Source organism: Myotis brandtii, unplaced genomic scaffold (assembly GCF_000412655.1).
Source record: "Myotis brandtii unplaced genomic scaffold, ASM41265v1 scaffold181, whole genome shotgun sequence".
NCBI lineage: Eukaryota > Metazoa > Chordata > Mammalia > Chiroptera > Vespertilionidae > Myotis > Myotis brandtii.
In genome coordinates, this window is record NW_005356712.1 from 1,427,154 (window position 1) to 1,440,275 (window position 13,122).

The 13,122-nt window shown below is 42.1% G+C and overlaps 1 protein-coding gene across 3 annotated transcripts in view; it reads right to left on the reverse strand.

Moving 5' to 3' along the window:
* Window positions 1–13,116, reverse strand: part of CCDC64 (coiled-coil domain containing 64) — an 87,012-nt gene extending 73,896 nt beyond the window's left edge. For 2 of the 3 annotated variants that reach the window (XM_005863773.2, XM_014537686.1), the window contains exons 1-2: window positions 12,930–13,069; window positions 5,919–6,134 (exon numbers count right to left, since the gene is read on the reverse strand). In XM_005863773.2, coding sequence (XP_005863835.1) covers window positions 5,919–6,134; window positions 12,930–12,980 — 267 coding nt within the window. In that variant the 5' untranslated portion in view covers window positions 12,981–13,069. Of the gene's footprint in view, window positions 1–5,918; window positions 6,135–12,929 lie in introns of all 3 variants that reach the window. The other variant, XM_014537687.1, reaches the window with a different exon arrangement.
* Window positions 13,117–13,122: the final 6 nt, after the last annotated feature.

The window sequence follows — 13,122 nt, forward strand, 5'->3', positions numbered from 1 at the left end:
AGTTGTCATTTTTTCATGGTGAAGGGACTGGAGTCCGTGTTGATGAAAAAACCTTGCTGGCTGCGGTGACTGGCAGTGGCTGCAGCACCGGGGTGATGGGGCTGATGCCTTCCCCTGATCAGCCCAGTCACCTCCCACAAAGGGAGGCCAGAATGCGACTTAGGCCCGCTCCCCAAGAGGAGCAGGGAGTGGGCCTAAGCCGTCACTAGGACATCCCCTGAGGGCTCCCAATATGTGAGAGGGGGCAGGCTGGGCTGAGGGACACCCCCCCCGCTGCCCCAGTGCATGAATTTCGTACACCGGGCCCCTAGTCTAATACATAATAATCAAAGAATCACTAAGATTGTATACATTCAGGCCTGCAGGGGACTGAAGCCCTAACTCCTAGTGAAGAAAATGAGCTAGGACCACACACATGCTGTTGGTAGGATGAGGAGGGAAGGAGATGGGGAAAAGGTGTGACTGACATATCACGCCTAAAATTGCAGGGAAAAGAGTAAGAACATTTTCTGGCCAGTTTTTACAAACTCTAGAGCTATGTATTTTGGGGAAGAAAAACCTAAGAAGTCCCTAAGCAATTTTAAACCCCATTTTTTGTAAGAAGAAAGCAATTGCTTTTCCCATTCTTTGGTCACCAGGTGCTCAAGTCTGACCTTAGTGTTTGCAAGAATGTGCGAGCGGGGTTTTATTAGTACCATGAAAATGCGTTCTTTTAACTCTGACTGGCGTTTCTAACACCACTGAGATTCATTTTGAAAATAATATCTTATTTCAACTGCCTCTAAAGACTGAAAAGGCCAAATAAGAAGCCTGCGATTGCTGATATTCTTCTTATAATGAACAAGACTGTTTCTACATTGTTCAAATCACTGCTTTGGCTTGTCAGTGTACACACAGAGAATGTAAGAATGTTCCACGGTGTCTACACTGTGTTACACGCTGTAGCAGGATAAATGAGTGAATAATCACTTCAAGACTCTTTAATACGGATCAGAACCCTGATGTCTTTGCTGCTGCTGTTGAGAAAAGTCGTCTGGGGCTCTGGAGGTTTTTGCTGTAATGCCCATGAAAAATACTGTATTGTGTGTCAGAGGCTTCTCACCAATCCGCCATCTCCAGCTTTTCAAGGGAGACTCTCCTTAGACAACAAGAATAGCCAGGAGCCCACTGTATTCTTTCCACTTCTGACATAGTTCGGATGATAAATGTCTAACATGTCCTATGAAACTCCACTGTCAATGCCATCGTGGCATTACTTTCTAACTTAGGAAGCGAATTCCACTTTCTCCAAATACATCAGCCTGAGTTTCACAAAACAAGACTCATGATCTTAGAAGCTAGAAGAGAATTTAGAGGGCATTTTGTCCAAATAAGCAAATAAACAGGCGATAAAGGCATCCCCAGGGCATATGCAGCAGCGTCCAGGGAATACGGGGTGCCATAGAATAAACCCGACTCAATTTCACACAAATATTTTTGCATAGGGACTGACCTACTAAACAAAACATTTTCACACACTGGCATGTGCTGGGGACACTCTCAAGTGAGAGAATCCATGTTTCCTCAAATGCAGAAGTCCCACTGACAGGACGAGGGCATGATGATTATAATGACAGCTACCATACTTATTGAGCCTCTGAGATATGCTAGATAGTGTGACTGGAGCTGTAATATACATTCTCTCACTGAGTCCTCACATCACTATCATGCACTAGAAATAATATAACTGTCCTACTACACGGAGGAGGAAACCAAGGTGAAAAAAACTTTTCCATGTTCATCCAGCTAGTAAATAGCAGAGTCTGTGTTTGGTCCCAGGGCTGTCTGGCTCCATTGCCTATGATCTTAATTGCTGCCTCAGACATCAGAAACTGAGGCCCAATCAGCTTAAAAAGGAAGAGCCTTAATCAAGTCACGTATCTTTCTTTCTGTCCCTAAGGCTTTCCCAGCTATAAAATCAGAACAATACCTATCCCTTCCTTCATCGTAATGAGGATCCAGAAGCTCATGGGATACACGTGCTCACAGCACCCTATTTTAGAGCTGAAAAGAAACTTAGTCACACAAAACACCTGTATATGAATGTTTATAGTAGCCAAAAAGTGAAAACAGCCCAAATGTTCCTCAAATAATGAGTGGATAAACAAAATGTGTTAAATCCATGCAGCGGAATTCTCCTCATCTATAAAAATAAAGTACTAATACCTGCTACAATGTGGATGAACCCTGGAAACATTATGCTAAGGGAAAGAAGCCAGGCACAAAGGGTCACATACTAGTATGTATGATTCCATTTACATGAAATGTGCAGAATAGGCAAATCCACAGAGACAGAAATTAGTGGTTGTCAGGGCATGGGGTAGAGGGTTAGGAGGAATCGGGGAGTGGCTGCTAATAGGTACAGGTTTTTGGGGTTTTTTTGGGGGGGAGGGAGGTAAAATATCCTATAATTAGATAGTGGAGATGGTAGCACAACTCTGTAAATATACTAAAAACCAACTGCTAATAGGTACAGATTTTTTGGTTTTTTTTGGGGAGGGAGGTAAAATATCCTATAATTAGATAGTAGAGATGGTAGCACAACTCTGTAAATATACTAAAAACCACTGACTTGTACACTTTAAAAAAGTAAATGTTATGGTTTGTGAATTATATCTTAATAGAACTATTATTAAAAAATTAAAAAACAAAACAGCCCAGCCAGCATGGCTCAGTAGTTGAGCTTCGCCCTAAGAACCAGGAGGTCACGGTTCAATTCCTGGTCAGGGCACATGCCCAGTTGTGGGGTTGATCCCCAGTGTGGGGTGTGCAGGAGGCAGCCGATCAATGATTCTCTCTCATCAGAGGAAGGGAGAGGGATAGAGAGTTAGAAACATCGATGAGCGAGAAACATCGATCAGCTGCCTCCTGTACACCCCCTACTGGGGATGTGCCCACAACCAAGGTACATGCCCTTGACCAGAATCGAACCGGGGACCCTTTGGTCCGCAGGCCGACGCTCTATCCACTGAGCCAAACCAGTCAGGGCAATCACTGATGTTTCTATCTCTCTCTCCCCTCCCTTCCTCTCTGAAATCAATAAAAAATATATTTAAAAAACAAACAAACAAATGCCCTGGAAGACATGGCAGCAAAGGAAATATATTTAAAAATACTTTGAACAAAAGCACCACAGAAATACTCTACTGCATTTTCGATATTATACATTTCATGCTTATAAAAGCACATTATGTACACTGCAAGAAAAGTATGGCCTTCTATTACTTCTGCTGGCTGTTTTCTTGTCCTAGGAGAATCTGAATTCACTTCAAAGTACCACTCGAGTCCTCAAGTTCCTGAATACCCAGTTAATAGAATGAAAATGTAATGCACTCTAAACTGGCTGCTGACGGAAAGAAACCCCAGGGAATTGTCCTGCTTAAAAAGAGAAAGGGAAAAAAGGCCACTAAACTCACCAACGGCCTTCATTCAAGGCCAGAGAGGATACCAAGAATCTAGATCGAGTGGAAATGTTATCTTCCTATGATCTTTTGGGAGCTGCTTATTGGGAATTTCTACAGAGAAATTAGGCAAAGGAACCTCAACTATAAAGACACTGCTTTAATAAAAGAACCATCCACACTGACACAAATCCTTACCTTCTTATACGACTTAACATAAACACCTTATCTTATTTTCACGTCAGCAGTACTTGCATGCAGCACAAATTTTACCCCCATCTTAAGGACAAGGAAAGTGAGGCACAAAGAAGGTCACCTGCTAATGAAAAGCATCTACATTCCCAGCTCTGGGCTCTTTCCTATGTCATGCTAATGTTTGCTTTCTCCCTTCATCTCTCTTGGCCACCTAGAGTTCTTTCAGAACGTGAATTTAGCCTCAAGAAATAATTTCCCCTTTCATTGTTCTGGCTGGTTGTGTTCCTTTCTTAAGTCTCCTTAAGAAATACTTGCTCAGAATCAGTATGAAATAAATGTTCTTGAACAAACAAATCGATGTGTCTAGGCCTATATGGTTGGTTTAATCTTTCATGAATAATGAAGACTCAAAAACCTGTCTACAATCTCACAAGGCTGGAGATTCCCTTCCCAGTTGCTGAAAATGGTTTTAGAACTGAGTCAGAAACGTTGTTCCTGAGCTGGCCCTGGAAATGACTTCTTGAAGACCTGTCCAACTCTTCCTTTCCAGCCAAATGGTGACTGGATTCCCTGGACAGGACACCTGCAGCTAAGACCTTCAGATCTATCGCTTGAATTCTCACCTTTCATAACATTCTGTTTTTTTAATTTTTTAAAATTTAGAGAGAGAAACAGCTATTTGTTGCTCCACCCATTTATGCATTTATTGGTTGATTCCTACACATGCCCTGACTGGGGATGGGACCCACAACCCTGGTGCACTGAGAGGACACTCCAACCCACTGAGCCACCCGGCCAGGGCCACCTTTCAGATACATTCTGCTATGAATGCATCTCTCTCTCTTTCCCTCTCTCCTGTCCTTCTTTCTTCCTTCTCCCTCCCCTACTCTCACTCTCCCTCCCCCTTCCATTCTCTCCTTCTCTACCTCCCCTTCCTCTTCCTTTCTCTATTAGTAGCAGTTACTTCACACTTCCTTGTGAGAAATGAAGGCTTTAATAGTCTCAGAGTACCCACTGGGAGCAACTGACTAGTGAAATAACCTCATACAAGTGTTAACCATCGAATTAGTGGAAACACCAAGAATTTACCATATGCTGTTCTAGCCAAGCCTTTTCCAAAGATCTAAGAACCAAAGATGAACGAACCATGCAGACAAAGGCATGCTCTCATGAGAATATTAGTGCTGCCCTAGCCGGTTTGGCTCAGTGGATAGAATGTTGGCCTGGATTGAAGGTTCCTGGGTTCAATTCTGGTCAAGGGCACATGCCCAGGTTGCAGGCTCGATCCCCAGTAGGGGGCGTGCAGGAGGGAGCCAATCAATGAGTCTCTCTCATCATTGATGTTTCTCTCTCTCTCTCCCCCCCTTCCTCTCTGAAATCAATTTTAAAAATTCTTTTAAAAGAATATTAATGCTTAGGGATGAGATCAGAGAAGTTCTTTTTTTCCTTTGGTAACTAAAGAGTTAGCAGCTTTCTTTCAACACACAAGAAGGACTTAGGTACAATAGTAAATGCAGCTCTTAATTCAAAAGTGGGTGGATTTAGAGACCAGGGCATTAACAACATTCCTGCATTTGTTAAAAAGGTATGTTCTATATTTAAATTAGGTTTCCACCTATTCAACCCTCAAACCCTTTTTTTGCAATGATTTTACAGGTTTGACCTTGGTTAATTAGTACTTTCATGACACCACCCTATAAATGGTACAAGAATTTTTTTTAAAGAATTTTTACTTAGTGTGGAAATAAAGAGAACACATTTCAAATACAGATACACATACCTCCTTTCATATTTAAATAATACGAAGGAATCTATATTCACAAAGACAACATCAATAAAAATCATCTGCCCTAGAAAATTTCCCTAAGCTTTTCAGTTTAAAGACGGAGGCATTTGATAATTGAACTAAACGCATTAACATAATTTTACCAGTGACGGGCTTTCTCTAGTTAAAGGAATCATAGACTTTTGGAGCTACAAGGAATGTCAGAAATCATTAAACACAACTCTTTCATTTTAAAAATGAGAACACCCCCAAGTGAAGTGATTGTGAAAGCCTCAATAGCTGGCCCTGCCGGGAAAGGTCTTGGCTCCTGATTCGTAGTTTGGCACAGCTAAGTCCTTACCGGTGAAAAATATTCAAGTTGATATAACACCAAATGCAACAGAAGTGAGAATTACTCTTACTACGTATATACATGATTGACATGATACAGACGCTCTACTTCAGCTTTCAAATTCAGTGAAGAATGTTACACCATCAATTCTTAACTTGGGACTCACCCTGCTGAGCTGATCCAATAACCTTTGGTTCTGTTCCGATAATTCCTGGACAGCCCGTGTTTTTTCCCGATCTGCCTCCCGTAGGTGAACCTGCTGCCTCTCCAACTCATCCTGAAGCTGTTTCACGTCACTCTCCAGCTCGGACACACGCCCTTCCCACTCTCCTTCTCGGTTCTCAAATCGTCTTCTTAGTTCGTGTTTCTCTTGTTCTAAGTGCTGGGTGAAAAGTGAAGATTTAAAACCTGTTAAAAATTCTACAGCCTTTCATTTTTCTCTTTGCACACTCTCCTAACTTTTTTTGTTTGTGTATTGATTTGAGGGGGGGGTGGGGAGAGAAACATGGACTCGTTGTTCCATTTACTCGTGCATTCATTGGTTGAGTCTTCTATGTGCCCTGACTAGGGATGGAACCCACAACTTTGGTATATTGGGACCATGCTCTAACCAAGTGAGCTACCTGGCCAGGGCCTCTCCTAACTTTTCTTTTTTAGCACAACAAAACACTACCACTTGGGAAAAGTTGCCCATTTCACAGCTACGAAAATATTCCCTTTGTCCAGAGTAGAAAAGGAGTTGGTTTCATAAAAAGAATGCCATTCCTATGGAAAATACTTGGAAGTTATTATGTTTATTCTTGTCCTTGGGCATGGGGTTCTAGACTTAGGAATTCGCTTGAAATTTAGCAAGTTACCTAATTAGCTGAACTATACATTTAAACAACTTAAAATGACTATTGAAGAAGGCTTCTGTTGAAAGCATCTTTTATGCCTGGCACAATACCAGACAGAATTCTCAGAGACGGAAAGAACTCCAGAGATCCTTCAGATGAACTATCTTTTCTTACAAATGAGGCAACAGAAGAGGTTAAGTAATGAGCTTAAGATCAATACTAGTAAATGACAGAGCTGGGATTTGTGTCCAGTCATTTGACTGTTTAGTGCTCTAAATCACCACTCAATAAATATTTGTTGCTATATATACAGCACTGTATTTCAAAATCATTAAGGCAAGGTCAGGTTCAGGCCTGCTCTAAATCATGGCCTAGCAGCCTTGCATATTTTTTTGCTAATCCATTCTTTAGTGCCTACTATGAGCCAGCCACTGTGCTGGGGACACAGTGATGAACAAAACAGACATGGCCCTTGCCTACATGGAGTTTTTATTCCAGTGGGACGGGCCGATACCTGTAACAAGTGGAGTGTGAGGAATGGTATGCGGGAAAAAGTATAAATGACTGGAAGTAGCAGCTCAATAGAAAAAGATTCTTTTGGATTGAAGGAAATAAGAACATCTTTCTGTTTCTGTGCGATGAATACAACTGCCTCTTTTCAGAGGCAAGTATGTTCTCCTACTTGAAAGCACAGTATGTCCAAAAAAAAGCCAAGTCTATACCTAAAGGATTATATGAATATAAGTTAAAGCAATGGTCCTCAACTTTCAGTCTCTCAGAAAAGCTCTGATATAAATCTCCAAAAATATACCCACCTGAACCCCAGTTTCAAAGATCGTGATTTAGTTAAGAATGGGATGAGGCCTAGGCATCCATTCATTCATCCATCCACCCCCCCCCCCCCCCCCCCCCCCACCCATCTATCCAAGATCTGATGCACTGAAGGTTGATAACAAGCATGAAATTATTTCAACAGGCTAACAGGAGCATGTGAATCTCCTTCCGAGGACTCAGTCATCTCTTCACCTTGGGAAGCTAGGCTATCAATCTAGCCAAGATTTCACTTTTCAAATGTTTTTTGGAATGCTTCTTTTGGGAAGCCTTAAGGGCCGGAATGTAGTTACACAAGAAAATCAGTCCCATTACTTCACATCTGACATGTGCCTAAAAAAGAGGTGATGTCATATCACCCTGACATCTATTCATTCCTTACTTTGCTCTGGGTGAGGTGTGAGTGTTTCTGAAAGTCGAATTTACCTCCCAAAGATGAAAATTTACCATTACAGAATAGTCCAAATAACGTGCCAAAAGATAAAAGCAGTGATCCAAAACTAACTTTCCGAGCACGTTAGCAAAGGCAGTTTGTTAATAAATATTGAAATAAATGTACAGCTCAAGTTGATCACTTTAAGGGAACAACTCATTTGTTTATAGCCATGCTAGTATATTTGTTGAAAAAGTCACTTTTTGGTTGTACTTTATACAGCCTCTGTTTGGAGCATGTGGGAAAAGGAATGACAAGGGAGGGCTTCTACTCATCAGCATGAGAACTTCATGCTCTATCGATGCTTCCCTCATATTGCTAAACTTCCAAAAGGAGGATGTTTTACTCACTGTAGACACTTCAGGAAGATGAAATGCAGAAACAAGGGATAATTACAACCTTAAAATGGTAATTCTTGGTTTTATCGAGTTTTTCCAAAATGAAAACTATTGAGCAGACGGCAACAGCAAGAACTCAGTACTCACAGTGTTACTGAGAGGCCAGATAAATCAGGCTTGTGTTCTGAAAGAACAGAGAGACTTAAAAATACTCAGCAAACAGCTGTTAGTGAACAGCCCGACCAAGCAACTAAAACAATCCAATCCACTTGAGGGGCGGGGTCGGGGACAGGTGGTCTGATCAATCTGTCCTTGCATTTCTTTGGACATGAGACAAAGTTCCTAATGCAGGTTTCTCAACACTTGGGGGGGGGGGCGCGGGGATTAAGACCTTCCTATTTATAAACATACAAAATGTAGCTTTTTATCTACTCTGAAAAAAGAAGGGTTTCTCCTAGAATTATATTTCAATTAAGTGCTGAGTTAACCAGTAAACTCTAGGCCAGCGGTCGCCAACCTTTCGGACCTCACGGACCACAAGTGGCAACCGCTGCTCTAGGCAGAATTGTCAGCAAGTGTGGAGGTCCGGAGGCTCTGCCCATACTATTCCTTGTTTCTTGGGACTATATGGTATCTTAAAAGTTAATATCTACACCTGAAACAACATAATGTTATAGGTCAATTATACCTCCACAGAGGAAAAAGTTAATATCAAAAGTGTCAAGGTCATCAAAAACAAAGAAATTCATCCTAGCCACGTAGCTCAGTTAGTTACAGGTTTAATGCCCAGTCAGGGCACATACTAGAATCAACCAATAAATGCATAAGTAAGTGGAACAACAAATCCATGTTTCTCTCTCTCTCTCCCTCTCTATCTCTCTCCCTCCCCCGCCCTTTCCTCTATCTCCAAAAAAAAAAAAAAAAAATCAATGAATAAAAATAAATTAAAAAAACAAGAACAAGGAAAGCCTAAGAAACTGTTGCAGCAAAGAAGAGACTAAGATATGAAAACTAAATGTAATGTAGTATCCTGAATGGAATTCTGGAACAGAAAAATACATAAAGTAAAGGCTAAGGAAATCTGAATAAACTCAGGACTTTACATATCAGTATTGGCTTCTTTTTAAAAAAAATAATGTATTTTTATTGATTTCAGAGAGGAAGGAAGAGAGAGAGAGAGAGAGAGAGAGAGAGAGAGAGAGAAACATCAGTGATGAGAGAGAATCACTGATTGGCTACCTCCTGCACACCACCTCACACTGGGGGATCAAGCCTGCAACCATGGCATGTGCCATGACAGGGAATCGAACTGGAGACCTCTTGGTTCCTGGGTTGACTGACGAGGTAGTACTGGTTTCTTAATGACGGTGTGTACCACACTAACGTAAGGTGTTAGTAATAGAGGAAACCGGGTGCAGGGCATATGGAAACTCTCTGCACCATCTTTCCACATTTTTCTGAAAATCTAAAATCATTCTAAAAAAAAAAAGTTTATTTAAAACTCTGAAAAAACAAATCTAGTACCATTAGCCTACCCAAAATTGGTTGTCACAGAAATGGATTTCTGCAAAGAACTGAAAAAGCAACACCATTCTCTAAGTCCAGGATATGATTCTTAAAAAATACAAAGAAAAAAGACCTTTTTTTTAAAGTGGACCTAGCACTGAATGCAAATAAAGACCTCCTAGGTTTGCTTCCCTAAATCTACTACTGAGTCCCATTATGTAATCATTTTCATCTGACTTGTTTTGCCCTCTTAAAAAAATAGGACTAGAACCCCAGCTGGGTGGCTGAGTTGGTTGGAGTGTCACCCTGTACACCAAAAAAGTTGAGGGTTTGATTCCCGGTCAAGGCACATACCTGGGTTGTGGATTTGGGCCTGTAGGGGAGGCAACCAATCCATGTTTCTCTCCCACATCAATGTTTCTCTCTTTCTCTCACATCAGTGAAACATATGCTTGGGTGAGGCTAAAACAACAACTGATATAGTGCCTGCCTTCTTGGGGTCTACAGTCTCTCTGGGCCTCAGTTTCCTTTTATTTACCATGAATTTGTAGATTAAAAAATTTGATTTTAGAGAGAGGAAGGGGGAGGGAGAGAGAAACATTTACCGGTTGCCTCTTGTATGCGCTCTCACGGGGGAATCGAACCCACAGCCTAAGTATGTGCCCTGACCCGGAATAGAACCCACAACTTTTTGGTGCACAGGACAACACTCCAACCAACCAAGTCCCCTGGCCAGAGCAAAACTAAAAATTTTCAAACATATCTAGAAGAAATAGTATAACTGAACTCTTCATCACACAGTTTCAATAATGCTCAATATTTGGCTTTTTAAAAATAAACTGTTCAAAAAAACCATTATTTTTTAAATTGTGGTAAAGTACAGCATTCCCCCCTTATCTGTAGTTTCACTTTCCACAGTTTCAACTACCCACAGTCAAGCTTGGTCCAAAAATATTAATGGAAAATTCCAGAAATAAACAATTCATAAGTTTTCAATTTTGCGCCCATCTGAGAAGCGTGATAAATCTCACATCCTCCTACTCTATCCTGCCTGGCAAGTGAATCATCCCTTTGTCCAGCTGTACACACTCCCGCCAGTTAGTCACTTAGTAGCCCTCGGGGTTATCAGATCGACTAACCTGGTATTGCAGTGCTTGTGTTCAGGTAACCCTTATTTTACTTAATAACGGCTGTAAAACACAAGAGTAGTAATGCTGGCAAGTTGGAACCACCAGGGAAGCTATGAAGTATTTACTGCAAGTGAAAAGGTAAAAGTTCTCGGCTTAATTGTTCTATTTTATTATTATTGTTAATCTCTTACTGTGTCTAATTTATAAATTAAACTTTATCATAGGTCCATATGTATAGGAAAAAACATAGTACATATGAGGTTCGGTACTATCTGTGGTTTCCGGCATCTGCTGGGGGTCTTGGAACATCTCCTCAGATAAGGGGGGACCACAGTATACGTAACATAAAATTTCCCGTCCTAATTTTTAAGTGTACAGTTCAGTAGTGCTAAGTACATTCATACTGTTGTGCAACCAACCTCCAGAAATTTAACTAGAGTTCATAACGCTGGCCTGCAGAGGAGTGAAGATTTTAAAAACTAGTTTAAGAGCTTTAAACTATTTTATAAGTCAAAGGTAATCTATTCACTTACAACAGAACCTTTCTGGGTACTGAATTTTGAAATCTTTTTCCTTTGTTGAAGAAATGTCTAAAGGCTCCACATGGAACCCAGGATGTGTGTAACTGCACACTCAGGATTACGCTGAAATCTACCACTCATCAAACCGACTGATATGATGGCCCTTTCAAGTCGGCTGTCTCTTCAATCAAGTCCCTCACTGCAGGAATTTCAAATCAAGTATAAATCTCTGCAGTAGTACTTCTATATAGAGCCGTGTAATCAAATCTCTTTTTTTAAAAAAGACACCCTTTTATTTGTAGACCTCTACTTCAAGTGAAAATGAAACAATTCAATTCATTGGGCTGCTTTTTGGCAGTCTACCTATAGGTTTCACAAACCGCTTTTCAGAAAGGTATCTCGGGAGTTCATCGACTGGCAGACCTAGTTAACAGGCCAACTGAACTACAGGGCACTCGTTGGTTTCCCTTTTCTCTCCCTGATTTGCTTTCGCTATGTTGTTGGACTACAGACACACTTAAATCGTATTCTAGAAAAGTTTTGGAGCCTACATTCTGACTGTTCGACCAGTAGCACGTGATATAGAACCAGACTAGGGTCCATTTCAGACCTTATTCAGGACTGTACTATTCTCCTGTAACCAATAAAAAACAAAAAACTGGCTGCAGCCAAAGTGGGTAACAATAGTGAATGCACAGGCCGAAAAAAGGTAAGCTTGTCTCCACTGCCACAGATGCTTCCCCTTTTTAAATCTCCCTAATTTTTGGAAATGCTGGTGGTGCTCCAGGCCACTTTCTGGTTAAGACCCTTTTCTAGTTAAGGGCAAGAAACGGCAGAAATCTTCTAGCTCCTTTAAGGGGTATGTATAATAGTTGAAACAATAAGGTTCTCCTATTTGGCCATCCAGTTGCACGTGTGAGACCCAGAACACAGAAAAGTGCTGTTTAAATACACATAAATACTGAGGTCCACATTAAATCCACCACCAGCGGTCACGTGCTGAGCCCAGGCCTGCCTGGCTGCAATGGAACCACGTTCCCTAATCCCCGAGTATTTGAAGGCTATAAAAAGCTCCTTTAGGGGCACTTGTTTCCCACAACTCTGAGCTGCCGGGAAGTTAAGACAAGGGCATCTGGAGGCCTTAATGCCCAAACTGGGAAGCTTTAGGCTAACACCCTGATTAGAGATTAACTACTTCTCTGAAAACCTGAAGCATATTTTAAATGCTTACCCTTTCTCACTTCTCAGTGTGCAGACATCACCCAGTGCTGTATGAGTTAGTCGTGCTGTGAGCTCTATGGTAGATGCTGTGCACAGTCTGTATGTAGACTGGCCCACAGCGTGCCTGCACCCATTTGCTGTGAACAGGGTGGCAAAGTCGGTGTATTCACTGCATGCCCTGGTCTGATAATCCGAAACCCTCCATCCTCCCCCCATGCTTCCAGGCGGTTTTCTGTGAGGCAGGGTGAGCAAGGGAGGGGTGGAGTGCGGTGGAGCGGGTGAGTGGCTCCGGAAGCTGCCCAGGGCCTGGCGGGTGCCTGGGCTCCCCGCTTCCCACCCACCCCGGCGGGGACGAACTCACCTCCAGTTTGTCCGTCAGCTCCTTGTGCATCTGCTCGTACTGCCGGCTCATGTCCTGGTTCTTCTCGAGCAGCGCCTTGCCCAGCCGGGCCGCCAGCACCAGGTCCTTCTCCTTCTGCCGGATCACCGACAGCAGCTCGGGGTCCTGGGCGGGCAGGGGCAGCAGTCCGGCCTCCTCGGACAGCAGCCCGGGC